Below are 18,522 nucleotides of genomic sequence, written 5' to 3' on the forward strand. Positions count from 1 at the left end.
TACCTAGTTTGAGCTTTGAAAATGCCATGTTTTCTGGTACGAAAAAAGGTTAATCCTCCATGTTCTGATGATGATGATGTAAGTAGTTGTGAGTTGAGTTTGTTGACTAATTGAGTTGTTTTGAGAAGATGAATGAGAAGTGATAATTTTTTTTTGGCTTTATTGAGGATTTGGATGATATCTATGGATGGTGATTTGGGGAGAATGGGTGTGGGGGACACTTGGGGATACTGGTACAAGAGGGATAGTGTTGAAACCTGGTGCTGGTGTGGAAGCTTGTGGTGGTTGATCCAGTGAGAATTGAGCTAATGTGGTAGTGGAATAATAGAGGGTGATAGTGATTAGTAGATGCAGAGTTGAAATACACAAGAGAGATCGTTGTTTCTTCATTTTATTACTTTAAATATTGAAGTGCGAGATTAATAGGACAATTTGAAATTACAAGATAATAATTAATTAATTTGTGTATTTATTCGAGGAATTAAGGGAGAAGAGAAGAGATTAACTAGTTTCGTTTTATTGAGGGTGTTAATTGGTGTATGGTGGAACAACATATTATGCATATGTTTAATGATTAATTAGTTGTGTGAGAAAGGAGATTTGTTTTGCTGCAGGTAGATTAAAATGTGTATGCATGAGCTATTTTGCTTTCATCACATCATAGAGTTATACAATCAATTTATTTTATGTGTATGATATGAAAATGTGGTTGGAAAGGGAATATTGATTTGTATAAAAGTTTATTTGTTCCATCCACCATATTGAAAGAGAATTAATCAAATATAAATTATCTTTCACAAATTTGCTAATATTTAAGGACATAAAAATTTGGTCTATCTGCAAATTCTACGATAGATTATATTAAGATAATTCAATATTTTTTTCAATTATTTATCTTTTTTGTTGATTTTTATTATGCTTCTCAAAATATTATGTCGGAAAAGATTGATCATGAAGACATCTGTCGTCATGCGATTTTTTAATTTACTATGTTCTATCAAGACTATATAAAATTATTTGAAGTTTTTATTTTTTTAATTTTGTTTTTTTAAAGTAGAGAAATAGTTAAGAAAATGGTATTAATATAAATTAGAAATGTCATATATTAAATCTATATTCTGTTTGATAATGAAAAGAAAATGTCCTACAACTAAATTTGATTCATTGTAGTGGAAATGAGTTGTCATAAAACAAATTATCTGTCCAAGATTAGTTCCAACAAAAAAAAAAAGGAACAACAACATAATTTTCAATAAGTTTCAATTATGGATGCAAAAGAAACAAACAACTAAGATGTGCCACTATTTTCCATAATGTCTTGATTCTGCCCAAAACAATATGTTTTCCTTGCAGGATCAAACTTTTGCTATTCTGAATGTTATTTTCACATTATTTACACCTTTATTTAATATTCGATGTCTTCGTTTTGATGCAAATAGGGCTTCTTTCATGTGCTATAACCTATGCGCACTACACTAAAATATAATTTTTATAATACACATTTAATATTATTTTTTAATTAAAAGTGTTGTTGTATTATATTTTAAAAATACACGGCGGTTAAGATAATATTTTGTTTGAAAAGTACGGTTTTATTGATAATTATATATAATAACAAAGTCTTTGACAGTATTTTTTTTTATAAAAGCACTTTTATAGGGTCAAAATATTTTCTATAAGGTTATACAACGCTTCCATAGAGTTTTTTAAAGCGCTTTTTATAAAAGCGCTGTCATAAAGTCAAGTATTTTAAAACTCTTTTAAAAAATATGTTTTATCTATTTTTATTTTTTATCTCACAACTCTAATTTTTTTCATAAAAATGTTTTATCTTTTCATAAAAACTATTTTTCTTATATTTCCTTCACAATTTAGTTTATTTCACGATAAAATACATAAATCTATAACTACGGAACTATATTATAATTATAAATAGTTCGATCTTACATTAATAAGTTTTAATTCTTTGTTATTGACGTATATACAAACATTGCATACCAATTTTGCACAATATGTTACAGAAAACAACTTTGACAATTTTGTTCTCTCAGGCTACAATGGTTAAAAAATTATTTGTTCAGTCATCACCATGAACTGGCCATCAAGATGCACAAAAATTGGATTGGGTTGACAATAATTTTGTTCTCTGAATCAATTCAATTCTTGAGATAAAAACCGTTTTAAATTTGCTAAAAAATATACAAATCAAATGTGTCATGTCTTTAAATTGAACTTTAGATATTTTGGATGTTATATTTCAATTATTTTTCTTTTGTTATTTAATTTATGTGTATCAATTATCATGAATTTATATTTTATTCTCTCGTATGAAATCAAATCAAAAATATATATTAAAACAAACCCTCAAAATATTATGTTAGTACATCACATCCTTATATGCTATATTACACTAATTTCGCCACATAATTTAATAGTATGATATAGCACATCTAGAATTCATTCATTTTTTTATTCCTCATTCTACTAATTTTTTGTCTATATCTCTATCATTAAAAAATTAACAATAAAAAATATAACTCCCATTACAAACTTGATTTAACTGTCATTTACTTTTTTAATTCATTGCATATAAATAATCATAGTATTTTAATAATTAAAATATAGCAACCATAAATTACCACAAAATATATAAAAACATAATAATCACATATTAAAAATCAATAATTAAACTTATGCACAAAAAATTCAATAAATTTTAAATTAAAATAAATAAAAAATATGAAAACACAGTCATTTAAATTAGCAAGCTTTTGCACACAAAAAAAAGCAAAGGATATTTTTCTAAAAATAAAAATATTAAATTATACATTAAATATTTTTAAAGTAATATACAATTTGTGTTTATTTTGCTTGATACATATTTTATTCCTCTAATACAAAAGAAAATATTTAATCAAAATCAGATCATAGTTTCCATTATCTGCAAAAATAATCAAAATCAAGTAGTGATGCCTTATCATTTCTAATATTATTTTGTTTTGCTGTCATAAAATAATAGTATTTTGAGTTTATTTACTATATACACTCTTCAAAAAGGATAATTAAATCAAAATATATTTGAAAGAAACATGTGAGTTAACATCTCTAATTAAGAATTAGTTATCAGAAGTTTAAGTGGAAGCAAAACATAAAATATAAAATTTAAGAAATAGTAGTTAATTCAATTAGTCAAAAAAGAATAATGAAATAATAGTACTCAAGATAAAAAGTAAAACAAAAATAAAAATAATGATCATATAAAAACTAATGCTTAAAAATATATCTCAAATCAATGTTTGCAAAATATATATTCTATTTTTTATAGAAAGAAAATATTCTACAGTGATTGAATGTTTTTCACATGCGTCGTTATTGTAAAACTCTTTTTTTCAAACACTAAATCTCATTCACATTAAAATCTAGAGTCAAATACGTCTTTAGTTCCTTTAATTATATTAACTTTTATTTTTAGTCTCTATAAAAAATTTCTTTGAATTTTGATCCTCATAAGTTTTATGTTACAAATTTTAGTCTATATTTTTTTTACAAAAGTTTTTGCATGTTTCAAATGGCTTTTTTTTTATGACATATCATCGATAAAACTTTAAAATATCATTAGTTTAATAATTTAACTATTTAATCTTGAATCTTTATTAATTTATCTATAACTTCAAATTAAAAGTTAAATTGTTAAATTAAAGATTAAATAGTTATGTTATTAAATTAATGATATTTTAAAGTCTTAACAATGACATATCATAAAAAAAGTTAGTTAGAACATGCAACGTGGACTTTTATAAAAGATTAACACAAACTAAAATTAGTAACAAAAAATTTAGAAGGACCAAAACTCGACAGAGTTTTGTAGAGGAATTAAAAATAGAAATTAGTATATTTAAAAAAACTAATAATATATTGAACCCTAAAATTTATTCAAAAGGCAAATTTGAAAACATTTCTAGTCAAATCATTAGCTATTTTTATAATTTTTATAATTTTTATAAGTTATTCTAAATATTCACAAAAGTACTTATTTCATGAAATAAATCAGATATAAATTATAAATAATATCTGAAATACTTAATAGCTACATGTGTTACTTTTTTTTAGTTGTATTCTTCATTAATTTTAATATCAAATCTCTAGGGACTAATATGGTTACATTAGATGAAAGTTACACAATATTTTGTAAGAAGTTCTTAAAAATTTGTTCCTATCTACAAGGTTTAATTGTGGACCACTTCATGTGAGCATCTAAGTAAATTTACAAAATAATTTTATACGAAATTATTGGTATAATATGAAAAGCACATGCCAATGAGTGACATCTATCCAAATAAAATCACAGCAGATACAAATATTCCGAAGTTCGAAGATTAATATGTCTCTTAAATATTATATAAATATATATATATATATGTCTCTTTAATATTATATAAATATATATATATATATATAATTTTATTTTATATTATATAAATTAATTTATGTATTTGAATTTTAAATAGGAGTATCTAATATTTATTAAATTCATTAGTTTATACGAAAAATTAATAGGATTGTAGTATTGATTTTTAAAATTAGTCTGGTAATAAAAAACATAAAAATAAAAAAAAATTATTTAAATTATAAATAACATAAAAACTTATTTATTTATAATATAAAAAATTATTTAAAAAAAATTATTTATTTATAACATATAAAATTATAAATTATATAAATAACATTAAAAGAAAAAAAAAGTAAAAAATCCAAAAATAACGGTAATAACTAAAAAAAATAAAGTTTTAAAAAATTGTAATGATATCAGATTTTAGATATTGATATTACATTTTGCGTGTTTACGTGTTTGTTTTGAAAATGATAATAAATTTTGATAATGTTTTTTGAGATCAATTCAATAAGTCATAAAATTTCAAAGAATAGTAAAATATAAAAAAATTTATGTAATTATTTGAAAAAAAATAAACTATTTGAAATATAATATAGACATAAATATAAATATAACACAATTATGAGTGTGTAGTTTTAATATATATAATACTCATTTTCATGTGATGATAATACCATTCTCACCTCATGACATCTCATATCTAATGTGTGAGGAGGGATGATGAATAAATTCTCATGATATATATAAAATTAAAAGAAGTAAGAAATGAAAATCCATACAAAGTTCATGTATTAGGAAAAAACAATTGCTATTAAAAAAGTCTAACAAAATTCAATGTTCCATTCTAAAAAAACAATCAATTAAACTTAAAAAAGGATTTGATTAGGACAAGACTGTTATATTATAGAAAGTCTTGATTTAATATCACTAAATTTCTACAATTTATTTAAATAATCCTAATTGAATATCCGAAAATGATTGAATAACTTAAGACTTCTCCATCGCATGTCTTTAAAAATACTTTCAAATTTTAATTGAATCCCCTTAAGTATTTTATCATTTATTTATTTTAATTTTATTTTCTTGTTTATATTTTTTAAGAATTTATATTTTGTTTCAAATGCTTTTCTTTTATTTTTATTTTTCTCATTATACTTTTTGTTTTAAGTATTTATGAATGAAATGTCAACCTCTCAAATTTTCCAATAATTTTAATTTTCTTATAATCATTTAGATATTTTAACTAAATTATGTTATTGGTTCTTTAAGTTACTTTTAGATTTTATTTTGATTTGTTAAGTTTTTTTGTTTAATTTTGATCATTTTATAAATTATCTAGACACTTTGATTATTTATATTAGTTTTTTTTAATCATTATGTCAACATTTGATAGATCCACACAATAAATTAATAGAATTTAATAAAAAATAAATGATTAAAGTTTTTGTTGTTTGTAGTTTATGTGATTTTGTTGTTTGTAATAAACTATTATGTTAACTCTTAAAATATTCTGTGTGAAATTGAGTGTAATAATTAGAATTGTCATCTATAAGTCTATATGTTATAATTTTAAAGATTTAAATTTTATATTTATGGTTTAAAATATAAGTTGATCTCAATTTATTTTACTCTATCATTTTTTCACTATATCCCAAGAAAATTAATTAAAATTATGTAAATCTATATATTTTTGTTTATAATTCATCAAAAAATATTTATTTATTTATAATTAAGATTGAAGAGAGTATAATTTAAATAGTAAGTGTACCCCTCCCTTCCCTAAAAGTACATTTTTAAAGGATATTTGAACAATGCGGTATCCAATTTTGAATAACTTATATTAGAAACTACACGATCGAATAGATGAAGATGAAAATGATATTAAAAGTAAATTTGAGATTTTGATATAAAAGAAAATTATTTAAAATATTTTATATTAATGATTAAAAAATTATAAAACAATGAATACAATAAAATATTTTTTCCATCACTTGATTCAACTGTTTAATTGCAATCACATTCTTTTCTCCTCATTCTTTTGTGAAAGAACTATTGGTATAATATGAAAAGCACAAGCCAATGAGTGACATCTATCCAAATAAAATCTTAGAATACCGACACAAATAAATTTTATAAACATTAACGTTATTCATTTTCTTGACATGTTTTTAGGCATATCATAATGGTTGAAATTATTTCCAAAAAATATGTTAATGGTTGAAAGAGTATGTGAGGACTATACTGAACCAATAAACTTGCCATGAAAAGTATGTGGCACACCAACCAAATTCCTTATTGCATATATAGGAAAGCTTTTATTCTAATGCAGTTAACTCAACACATCTAAATTTTATTGCCACATTTTGCATCAAAACCAGTAGTTTTGTTTTTGACTTTTTTGAGAACATGGAAATTGGGATAGAGGATGAGATGGTGGACATGTCAACGTCACCACCATCAAATGGTTCCATGAAGATAGCAAGGAGCAATGACTTTGGTCACAACAACAAGGAGTTTATGTCTAAGGAAACATACCTTAGGAATAGGTACTCAGAAATTGACATAGAAGTTGATGATTCAATTTTCAACCAAAATCACCCTCTCCCCATATTTCTAAAGGTACTATAGTACTAAATGTCTTCATTCTATAGCTTTTCAAATAAGCATTTTCTTTGTTGCATTTACTATTTGATATCTCTATGTATCTAATTATAAGTCACATTTCAAATTACTAGATACAATTATTTTCTCTCTTAAATATACCCTTTAATTTATTAATACTACGAATTTGTCTTAGAAGGTGAAGTAACAGAGTTGGACGCATGTATACAAAAGGGTATTTCAGTATCATTCATATACAAAAAAAAATATATTAAATACACTCCTTATGTTTCTTAATATATGTGAAAATGACGAAAGAGAAGAAGGTAGTATTCATATGAACCAAAATTAGAGGAATGGTTTCAATGTATTCACGTAGTCTTGTACTAGCCGATTTGAACTATTGGATTAAGATCGAATCCATGTTTCAAATGTATTTTGGACCTGCATAAACAAAGTTGAAATGTGGACCGTCTAATCTTTTGAACGGACAACTTGAACCGTGTAACTGCGGCAAAATTAACAAAAAAAATTAAACATAAGTGTAGTCCAACATAATTTGGTTACACTTGATTTCTCATTACCATGCAGTTTGAAGATGTAGAGTATAAGGTGAGAAATAGCCAATCAATTTCAAATAACCCTGTGAAGGCAATGGTATCAAAGGTAGCCACACAACACACAGTGGAAGAAGATAGATACAAGAGGATTTTGAAGGGCATTACTGGAAGCATTGGCCCTGGTGAAATTCTTGCTCTAATGGGTCCCTCTGGCAGTGGAAAAACAACCTTGTTAAGAGTTATAGGTGGAAGATTGCTTGACAATGTAAAAGGAAAAATAACTTACAATGATGTTAAATATACTCCATCTGTTAAAAGAAGGTTAAGTAGTTACTCACTTTCATATTGAACTCGGTATTTCAGAGTTTACAACACTCACACACAGTGCGCACCTATCATATGTGTTATAGAAGTAATATAGTATTTGATCCTTTTATAGTAACTAGCATATTCATGTGCTAATATTTGTATTTTCGACTTATAGGATTGGTTTTGTGACACAAGAGGATGTGCTTTTCCCACAATTAACTGTGGAAGAAACATTAGTCTTCTCAGCATTTTTAAGGTTGCCAACCAATATGAACAAGCAGCAAAAATATGCAAAAGTGGAGACAACTGTCAAGGAGCTAGGCCTTGAAAGGTGTTTTTTTCTTTCAATTAAGCATTTTGATTCTTGAAATTTATTCTCTCAAATTTACGAAATAGTCTTATACTAAAAAACATCAATCAATTTAGTCCGTCTAACAAAATATCTCTTTAATAAACATCTATTGAAATTACTGTGTAAATTGTTATTTCACAAATTTGAGAATTTAATCCGACTCATCCTTATATTTTCAGGGACTAAAATATTAATTTACCCTTTTTTTTTTTACATTTTAAAACATAGATAAGGGAGTTAACAAGAAGTTGTTTTAAAAGATAGATATATAAAACAGTACCTCTAAATAAATCTCTTGTATAACCATAGATGTCGACACACAAAAATAGGTGGAGGATTTCTCAAAGGCATATCAGGAGGAGAAAGGAAAAGAACAAGCATAGGCTATGAAATTCTTGTTGATCCTTCATTGCTTCTACTTGATGAACCAACTTCAGGCCTTGATTCTACCTCAGCAAACAAACTCCTTGTCACACTTCAAGGACTTGCTAAGGTGTCTCATTACATAAAAATTTTAAGTTTAAATGTATTTTTGGTCTCTACAAATATACCATTTTATGATTTTAGTCTCTGTAAATATATATTTTTTATTTTATTTTTGATCCTTGCAAGTCTGCCACTCTTTAATTTTGATCCATGTTTATTTTAATCTCTATAAAATTTATTTATGTTGGAATTAGTTCTTGAATAATATATGTGTAATATTCATTCTAGTTCTTATGTATCTTGTATAACAAGAACCAAAAGTAAAATGTCGAATATTTATTGGGACAAATACATATTTAGACCTAAATTTAATTATGTTTCATTATGGTAAAATGCTTTGATGTTGTAATATATGCTGAAAAAGTTTCATTTGATTTATGACTAATAGGCTGGAAGGACTATAATCACAACAATACACCAGCCATCCAGCAGAATCTTTCACATGTTTGACAAACTTCTTCTGATATCAGAAGGCTATCCTATTTACTATGGAGCTGCTAGAGAAACAATGGAGTACTTTTCATCCTTGAGGTTCAGCCCTGAAATAGCAATGAACCCTGCAGAGTTCTTGCTTGACATGGCAACTGGTGAAGTGAACGACATAAGTGTTCCAACAGATATTTTTGAAGATCAAGAATCTACTCATGACCCTTCAGAAGCTGTTATTAAAGTAGGATTTCCTTTCGCGCATGCACACACACACATTCGATTGGGAGTACCTGAGTTTAAACCTTGTCTTGAACAGTCACTGACCATACTTTCCATATCTTTCAAATGAACTTTAGATTATTAGGGTCTTTTTTCCTAGGAAGCGGATTCAAAACACTAATACACATGTGCACATACACACACATTTGGTAGGGAGTACCCAAGTTCGAATCTTGTCTGGAACAATCACTGACCAGACTTTATGTACCTTCCGTTGAACTTCAGATTATTAGGACCCCTTTCGTCTAGTAAATTTGAACTAAGGGAAGGGAAGGGTTAAGACCAAGACATACACATACACACATCGGGAATACTCGAGTTCGAATCCTGTCTAGAACAATCTTTGACCAGATTTTACTTAGTTTCCGACCGAACTTCGGATTACTATGACCCTTTTCACCGTAGGAGGGTTAAGGCCGAAAATCACACACACACATGACACATAAGTAAAGTCTATGAGTTTTTACATGCTCCATCTGTTTCCAATTAATCTTATGAATTTTTTCTTGATTATATTAGTATCTACAACTCAAGTACAAAACTCTACTGGAGCCAAAAGAAAAAGAGAATCACAGAGGAGTAAACACACCAGAACATCTTCAAGTAGCCATTCAGGTTAAGAAAGAGTGGACATTGAGTTGGTTGGACCAATTTGTGATTCTTTCAAAGAGAACATATAGAGCAAGATGCAAAGACTATTTTGACAAGTTAAGACTAGTTCAAGCACTTGGAGTAGCCCTTTTGTTAGGGCTACTTTGGTGGAAATCTTCAACCAACACAGAAGCTCAACTCAGAGATCAGGTATTTATCCCATTATATTATTATTACAAAAATGAACTACTAATTAATTAAGAACCATCTTTGTTGCAGGTTGGTTTAGCATTCTACATATGTATATTCTGGACATCTTCATGCATTTTTGGAGCAGTCTATGTGTTTCCATTTGAAAAGTACTACTTGATAAAAGAAAGAAAAGCTGACATGTATAGATTAAGTGTATACTATGTATGCAGCACTTTATGTGACATGGTAGCACATGTTTTCTATCCAACATTTTTCATGATTATTGTCTACTTCATGGCTGGATTTAAGAGGACTGTGGCTTGCTTCTTTCTCACATTATTTGTTGTTCTACTAATAGCTATAACAAGTCAAGTAAGTAATTATATCAATGCTTAATTAGAATAGGTATGATTAATTTTAAGCTTTGAATTTAATCACTTCTATAATATGATTTTGTTGATAGGGTGCAGGAGAATTGTTTGGAGCTGCAGTTATGAGTATTAAAAGAGCAGGGATGGCAGCTTCTTTGGTACTAATGTTATTCCTCCTAACTGGTGGCTACTATGTTCAGGTATACTATTAACATTCTCTTTTTTGGTGCTAAAGCTTTCAAATAATGAGTGTAATAATGCCAATAAACATAGGAAGACATTCTCAAATAATACTTGCTTGAGCTTAAGTTATCAATAAGTTTTAGTTAAGGACAAATCATTTTGGACAATTTGAATTTAATTTCTGATTGAAATAATTATTAGTTATACTTCAGTTACCTCTCAAGCGAATTTCATATTATTAAGACCAATTTCTCTTAAAAATTAAAGGATTTAGACAAAATAAAAACATTCTAGTTTTTTTTTTTACTTCAATTTGGTTTCATACAATAGAGACGACCTCTATTTATAAGAGAGGTTATGATAATGCAAACAAAACACACCAAATACCACATTTGTGGTGGATGTTACAAGATACATTATGGCCATAACTTTTAATAAAGTAAACTGCTATAAAGCTTAAGGCATTATAACACACCTATATACCTAAGACATAAAGATTTATATTTTTTACGTTCCTTTAGAAGATTTTACCGTCACAATAAAATTTTAATGTTATCATGTTATATGGTGTAGTAGTTGTCAGGACTATTAGATTTAAAAATATAAAACAAAATTCTCTAAACCTAATAGTTCTTACACCATACAACAATTATAAAACATTAAAATATGATAAAGCGAGTGCTAATCAATATTTTAGTCTCTTTTTAGGTATATTTTATTTGTGTTTATATTTCTTGTTTTCACTCGAAATTAAAATTTAAGTTTTTTTGATTTTTAAGATTTCGTACATAAATAAATATTTTTAATGTGTCTCGTAGAAATTCTTAAAAACTAAAAACGAATTAAAAATAAGATGGCAATTTTGTAATTAAACATAAAAGCATTTAGAAGCCTAACATGTGCATTTCCCTTGAGCAAGATTTCAAAACACTAACATAATGTAAATTTTTGTTGTTGTTGCAGCACATACCAAAATTCATGCAATGGTTAAAGTATCTTTCATTTATGTACTATGGTTTTAGGCTTCTACTAAAAGTGCAATATTCAGGAGATGAATTATATGATTGTGAAAGCAAAGGAGGGTGTAGGCCTCTACAGAGTTCACCAACATTTGACACTGTAAACTTGAAAGGTGGATTAAAAGAAGTTTGGGTTATGGTAGCTATGGCTATATGCTTTCGTTTGTTAGCTTACTTTTGCCTCCGTAGAAGAATTGATGTCTGAAATTATTAATCTTAATTATTCTATGATCATCAAGTTTGTTGATTGAGATTAATGTTATTAGTAATTTATCTCATTTGCATTAATTGAGTTAGGGGTGTATTATGTATGTCAACCCACTTGAAGTTGGAGGCAAAATTAATAACTTTATTTATTAAGATGTATTTTTCAATTCCAACTGCATTCTTTTATAAATTAAAAATTCTACAAGTTTATGACCGTAATTATTTATATTACAGCAATGTTATTTCAACACATTTATAACACAAATACTTAAACATCATATAGAACTATTTATATTATGTGATAATTATAATTTAAACGGATTTACGTCATTTCCTCATAAACACCTTACTCTAATTTTTTTGTGTCTTTTTTTTTTCCCCTCTTTCTCGTCAGAGAAATGTTTTGTGAACATAAATAACGCCAATGATAATTTTTTAAATGTTTTTCTTTTATCTAGGTCTATATGCAACTCACATCAATCGTAATATTTGATATGTATTTTTTACTTTGTCTATCTTTTTGTCCAACTTAAATAACATGACTCTTTTTATGTAACACAAATCTATTTTTTAACAGACAAAGACGTCCAACAAGACAAACTAAAATCACCTCCTTTCTTTCATGTTTATTCTATTTTCACTTTTCCTTAAATTTTTTCATTTTTCTATCTTTGTCACCTAACTCTCCCTTTAATCAAAAGTGACACACCGTGTCAAAGTAGTTACCAAAAGAAATGAAAATATTTTAATGGATGGAAAAGAAAATTGTTAATGTTGCTGCATTCTGGGAATGTTAGAGAATCTTTTCTTTTTTATGGGGTTACTACCCAAATTTTATTGCATAACTTTGTAAAATTGTAACAATTGATTTAGAAACTAGTATGATAATTTAGAAGTGTTGTTCAAGATATATAGAGTCAGTTTGTTTAAAATTCTTTTTTAAAAAAATTGACTTTATATTTAAAAAAGTGATATTTATAAAAATTTATTTAGAAATAGTAGAAATTTTTTAGATTGATTTGTTATCAATTAAAAAAATTAATATTGATAATTAATAATATAATATGCATTATTAAAAATGTTAACATGATAAAAATAACATTTTTAAAAAATAGATATTTTTTAAAAATAATTTATTTGAAGAGCTTATCAAACTAACTTTTCATCTTAATCATTTTTAAAATTTTATTAGCTAAAAATATTTATAAAAAATAGATAAAATACTTAAAATTATATTTGAGATAAACTATTTAAACTAATGTTTTATTTAAAATATTAATTTTAAAATTATTTTTTTAAAATATTATATTAAAAAATAAATACCATAAAAATAATTTTAAAAAATATCTTAAACAAATCGATCCATATTATTTAATGCTACATGTTTAATTTGTTATGATTTTCAATTTTTCCTTCGTGATTTAACATATTTCTGATCATACGAGATTAGGTCTCTGTGCGTTGTTGACCAAAGACCAACTGCATGTTTGAGAATTATATGTATTTTGCTTCATCTTCTCCTTTACTCATAATTATAATTCTCTCATTTTTTAATTTGCTTTTCTAAATTGGGGGAAGATGAAAAGTAAACAAGGGAAGAAGACGAAGAATAAATTGATAGAAGAAAAAATATTAAGTTTAAATTTAAGGATAAAGATGAATAATAAAATAGATGTTAACACATATGTTAGAATTAGTGATTTATTTAAAGAAAAAAATGTCTTAATATCATTTTGATCTTCGATTATTCATGTGACATTGGTCGAATAATATATTATATGTCACATAACTGTCTATGTCATAAAAGTTAAAATTTAAATTGATATGTTTGATTTGAATTAATCAAAATTTAAATTTAAATTTTTGACCGAGTTATTAATGAAAGTGACATTACCTAACACATTTAATATTAAAATGAGATTTACCATTTTAATTATTACTATATATATATATATATATATTATTTTTTAAATATTAATTCTATTTTGCATTTATAATTTCTAATAAATATGTAACTTGATAAATATGTAAAAATCTTAAACAATATAGGACGGAGTAATAAACCATCGTCGACGTATATGATGATGAAATCTCAAACCCAATACTTTAAAGTTTAAAGAAGACTTGAAGTGATTACAATTGTAAGCCATAGGCATAAGATATGTAAAAAGCAAGAAAAGGGAAAGTGAGGTCGATAGAACTAAATACAATCAAACACCAGGACTTGGATCTGCCGCTGTAAAGTTTTCACACGGCTTCACGTTGTAGTTGATTTTAACCGTTAATTTAAAATCAAACGGTTCAAATTACAAAATCAATTTCACACAACAAAACAATCACGGTCGTTTATTTTCATCCGACGGCTGAACGATTACTGTAATTGTGTCACACAGTTAAAAGAAAGAATGTAAATCCCAGACAACAGGATAGAAGATTGAAAAAAGATAAGAAGATTGAAAAAACAACAATAATGGAAAGTAATGATTGAACAACTACTCTTTCTTCACATTTCATTTCCTCGTTTTTGTGATTTTTAAATAAAAAATCCCCTCATGATTCACTGGCGGTATCTTCCTCCTGAGGTCCCACGAAAAAACACTAAACAAAAAAATTAAACAAAATAAAATAAAATAAAAAAAGACAAAAACGAAACCACTCATCACATTCATGAATTCATCGTTCCTTCTCCAGAGTCAATACTGACGCTAATTCATCATCTCTGTCTCTGTTCCTCTTCTGTTAGTTCAGAATTGGAACACAAATCTCTCTCTCTGTCTCTGTCTCCTCTGTGTATGTTTTGCTGTATCATCATCAACCATGGAACTCGTTCCATATTCCGACCCAAATTCCGCCACCACTCCAGCATGGCAGGACATGTTCCGATCTGCATCCTCAAGACCACCCATCTCCACCACACCTCCCCACGCGCCTTCAAACTCGTCCCACGCGCCGTCGAACATTCCCCACGCGCCGTCGTCTACTCGAAGTGACGACGACCCAGATGGCAAAAACACATTTTCCGGCGATCCCCAGGTACGACTCGCCTTATACATAGCTATGGCACATGCGGGTCTTGGTTTCGCCATTTTCATTCTCTACACTGTTTCCAAGCTCTTAGAACAGTATCTTAGACCCATTCAATGGGCGGTTCTATGTTCAATTCCTCTTAGGGGAATTCAACAGACCATTGTTGCTTTTTGGTCTGAACCTCTCACGTTGGGACTCACAGAAACTGTTCTTGCTGTTCCTGTTGCTGTTTTCAGGGTTTTTGTTGGTACACTTGTTGAGATTCGTGAAGCTTCTTTTAGAGTCATTCTGAGGAAACCAAAACCTCAACAGAATCCTCAAACAACTAGAAGACGTAGTGGATTTTCCAATTTACTTCGTTTGTTAGTGTCTTTTGGGATTTTCATCATTGTTTATGAGAGGCTTGGTGGTTTTGGAGCTTTATCACTTTTAGGGTTAGGTTTTGTGTTTAGTTCTAAGAATGTCGATTCAACTATGCACACTTTGTCTTCTTTCAGGACTAATAGTTTCAGGAGAAGTGCCATTAGTGCTTTTTTCACAAGAAGGGTTGTGAAAAGGTTGAAAATTATTGTGGCAATTGGGCTTATTGTTGTTATGATTGTAGGGTTTCTGACTGGGGTGATTTTCTTTTCTTATAAGATTGGTGTTGAAGGAAAAGATGCTGTTGTTTCTCTTAAATTGCATGTTGAAGAGAGTAATTATGGTGAGAGAATTGGTGTTAAGAAATGGATGGAAGAGAATGATGTTGCTGGAATGGTGGATAGTTACACCACAAAGTTCTATGAGACTGTTTCTGATCAAATTGATGGGTTGGCTGAGCAATATAACATGACTGAATTTGTGACTGGGATTAAGCATTTTGTGATATCAACTCCTTCTAATTCTTCAGCACCTTCAAGAGCTTTAATTACTCCTTCGCCATACACCGAAAAGTTCTTGAGTTTGAAAAGTCGGGTTAGGGACCGCGAGTGGAGCATGATTTACATGGAACTAGATTCCCTTTTCCGAGAACTCGTGATCACCCGCGAGGATTTAGTCGAAAAAGCAAAAGGCTTCGCCTTTAAAGGAATCGATGTGTCACAGCGTGTTCTCGCTAGTAGTACAACCGTGCTGGGAAGGGGTACAAAATTTATGTTGTCCATAGCTAATTCAATAGTCTCTGGAGCTGCAGAGGTTTTCAATTTTGTGTCACAGTCAATGGTGTTCATTTGGGTTTTGTATTACCTCATTACATCAGAATCTGGTGGAGTAACTGAACAAGCGATGCATATGCTTCCAATTTCAAATTCCACTAGAGTAAGATGTGTTGAAGTTTTGGATAAAGCTATTTCAGGTGTACTTTTGGCTACTGCTGAGATTGTATTTTTTCAAGGATGTCTCACTTGGCTTTTGTTTCGGTTATACAAAATTCATTTCTTGTACATGTCGACTCTACTTGCATTCATTAGTCCTTTGCTTCCGATTTTTCCGTCTTGGCTTGCAACAATACCAGCAGCGATGCAACTTGTGATGGAAGGAAGGTACATAGTGGCCATTTTCTTGTCTGTTACTCACCTTTTCCTTATGGATTACGGCGCGTCGGAGATTCTCGAAGATGTGCCGGGGAATAGTGCTTATCTTACCGGCCTCAGTATCATTGGGGGAATGACATTGTTCCCATCAGCTCTGGAGGTAATAAAGTTTCATCATCCTTCATTTGATTTTCTGATGATCATTATAGTTTTGCATCGATATCTCAGTCTTTTTTGCATCAATCAATGCATTAGCTGTTTGTTTCTCAAGGTTCCAACAATTGTTAATTCATTATATACTAGCAAATAGCATATCTGTATTTTAGTCATTTCATGTCAAGTTTGCTTTTCTTGAAAATTATTGTTTTAACATTGAAAACTTGTTTACCTACATAACTTGATTAAGTTCCTAAAGATAATTTCAGTGTTGAGTTATCTTTATTTTTGGATTAAATTTCAGCTTAAGTTTTTTTGTAGTCTCTGTTTTCTGAAAATGATCACAATTTGCCACTCTTTATAACTTTGTCAGTCAGAGCTTCCTATGTGGAAAACACTAAGTCATGTCACGTGGACATTTACATGATGCGGCGTCCATGTGGCAATTGACTCTGTTTTTCACAAAGGATTTTTGACTGACAAAGTTGTAGAAAGGTACCAAATTACCAATTGTGGTCATTTTTCAGACAAAAGACGCAAAACTGGGAAAATGTTTGGGGGGTAAAAGTAATAATTACCTAGGAAGCATTGACACACACTAGACACAACACTGATAATAGTTTAAAAAATTAAAATTAAGTGTAATTGCATGTGTCAGTTGACATGTGTCAAACACCGGACACACCATCAATCTAAAGCGTCGGTGCTACATAGTTCACTCTATCAATGACCTTATTTAGACACACTTATTTTATATATCCCATGGCATTGTTAAATTGAGTGAAGGGGTGTGTTGTTCTGCAGGGGGCTATTATGGGGCCATTGATAACTACAGTCATGATTGCTCTAAAGGATTTATATGCTGAATTTGTTTTGGAAGAACCTAAAGACAAGGCCAAGCAGAAAACTAGCTAAGCTTCCTTCCACCTGTGTTTATAAAAGTATTTATTTATTGGCATTTGAAGTTTGATGAAATTGCATTGCTTGTTGGTGGAGTTTGCCTTTCAATTCTGAGTATTGCTCAATGGTCAGTCATATTTTTTCTTTTTCTATTTGTATCATAAGATAAATATTTGGCAAAAAGTAGGGTGTTTTTTAGGGTCATCAAATATTTTCATTTCTTGGTGACAGTGTCTGTTGAGTTGTACATTAAGATCTGTATTTATTCATGTAACAATTTTTCTTATTCATTGTACCTAAAAAGAAATAAAGACCTGTGCAACTTCTTTTGAACTATTTATTTTCTTGGATATAGCCATTAAAATGAGTTTCATTCTGTGTTGTCGGTAGCATACTATAACGGTCGGTGTAGCGGCTGCTTTAGCGGCCAAAATAGCGGAGGCCGTGGTTGTTGTAGTGCCACACCTCAGAATGAAAATTCCAAAAAGTCCCTCACATTAAACGAAGGGACTTTTTGGTTGGGATATTATAGTAATTTTGCAATTAAAAAACACCATAGTATCATAGTAACTTCACTCTCACTCTATCTTTTGTTTTTACTTTTCACAGATGAGTCACACCTAGTTGTTGAGTTTTTATGTATGTAGGATAGATTATATAGATTCTATAAAAATTTCAAAAGAGCCGTCATTTTGATAATGATCTGGCTCCTCTAAAGTGAGCCATTAGTAAAATAAGTAAATTAATAATTAATATTATAATCACCTATAATGTATAATGGTCTTACGTTTGCGTAAAATGTTTGTGTCCCCTTGTTCTTTCTATTTCTCTTGTCTTTTTTAGAACAATTTACTACAGAAGTTTATATCCAGAGGATGTTGAATAAAGGTTTCAAAAATTTACATCCAAATGAGTTAGTTTCACATCTAGCGAAAAATCTTAGACTCTTATAAAAT

The 18,522-nt window shown here is 28.5% G+C and overlaps 2 protein-coding genes across 2 annotated transcripts; both read left to right on the top strand.

Annotated features, from left to right (window-relative positions):
- Positions 1–6,742: 6,742 nt before the first annotated feature.
- On the top strand, positions 6,743–12,016 carry LOC101508668 (ABC transporter G family member 26-like). The gene is made up of 9 exons (XM_004498093.2): positions 6,743–7,012; positions 7,586–7,875; positions 8,039–8,194; positions 8,525–8,708; positions 9,090–9,371; positions 9,929–10,210; positions 10,280–10,564; positions 10,656–10,763; positions 11,710–12,016. Exons 1-9 carry the CDS (start codon positions 6,800–6,802, stop codon positions 11,968–11,970), a joined length of 2,061 nt encoding a protein of 686 aa, XP_004498150.1. The 5' UTR covers positions 6,743–6,799; the 3' UTR covers positions 11,971–12,016.
- Positions 12,017–14,506: 2,490 nt separating this feature from the next.
- On the top strand, positions 14,507–17,902 carry LOC101508986 (uncharacterized). Its single transcript, XM_004498094.4, has 2 exons — positions 14,507–16,670; positions 17,471–17,902. The coding sequence occupies exons 1-2, from the start codon at positions 14,790–14,792 to the stop codon at positions 17,579–17,581; spliced, it is 1,992 nt and encodes a 663-aa protein (XP_004498151.1). The 5' UTR covers positions 14,507–14,789; the 3' UTR covers positions 17,582–17,902.
- The last annotated feature ends 620 nt before the right edge of the window (positions 17,903–18,522 follow it).

This window comes from Cicer arietinum, chromosome 5 (assembly GCF_000331145.2).
Source record: "Cicer arietinum cultivar CDC Frontier isolate Library 1 chromosome 5, Cicar.CDCFrontier_v2.0, whole genome shotgun sequence".
Taxonomy (NCBI): domain Eukaryota; kingdom Viridiplantae; phylum Streptophyta; class Magnoliopsida; order Fabales; family Fabaceae; genus Cicer; species Cicer arietinum.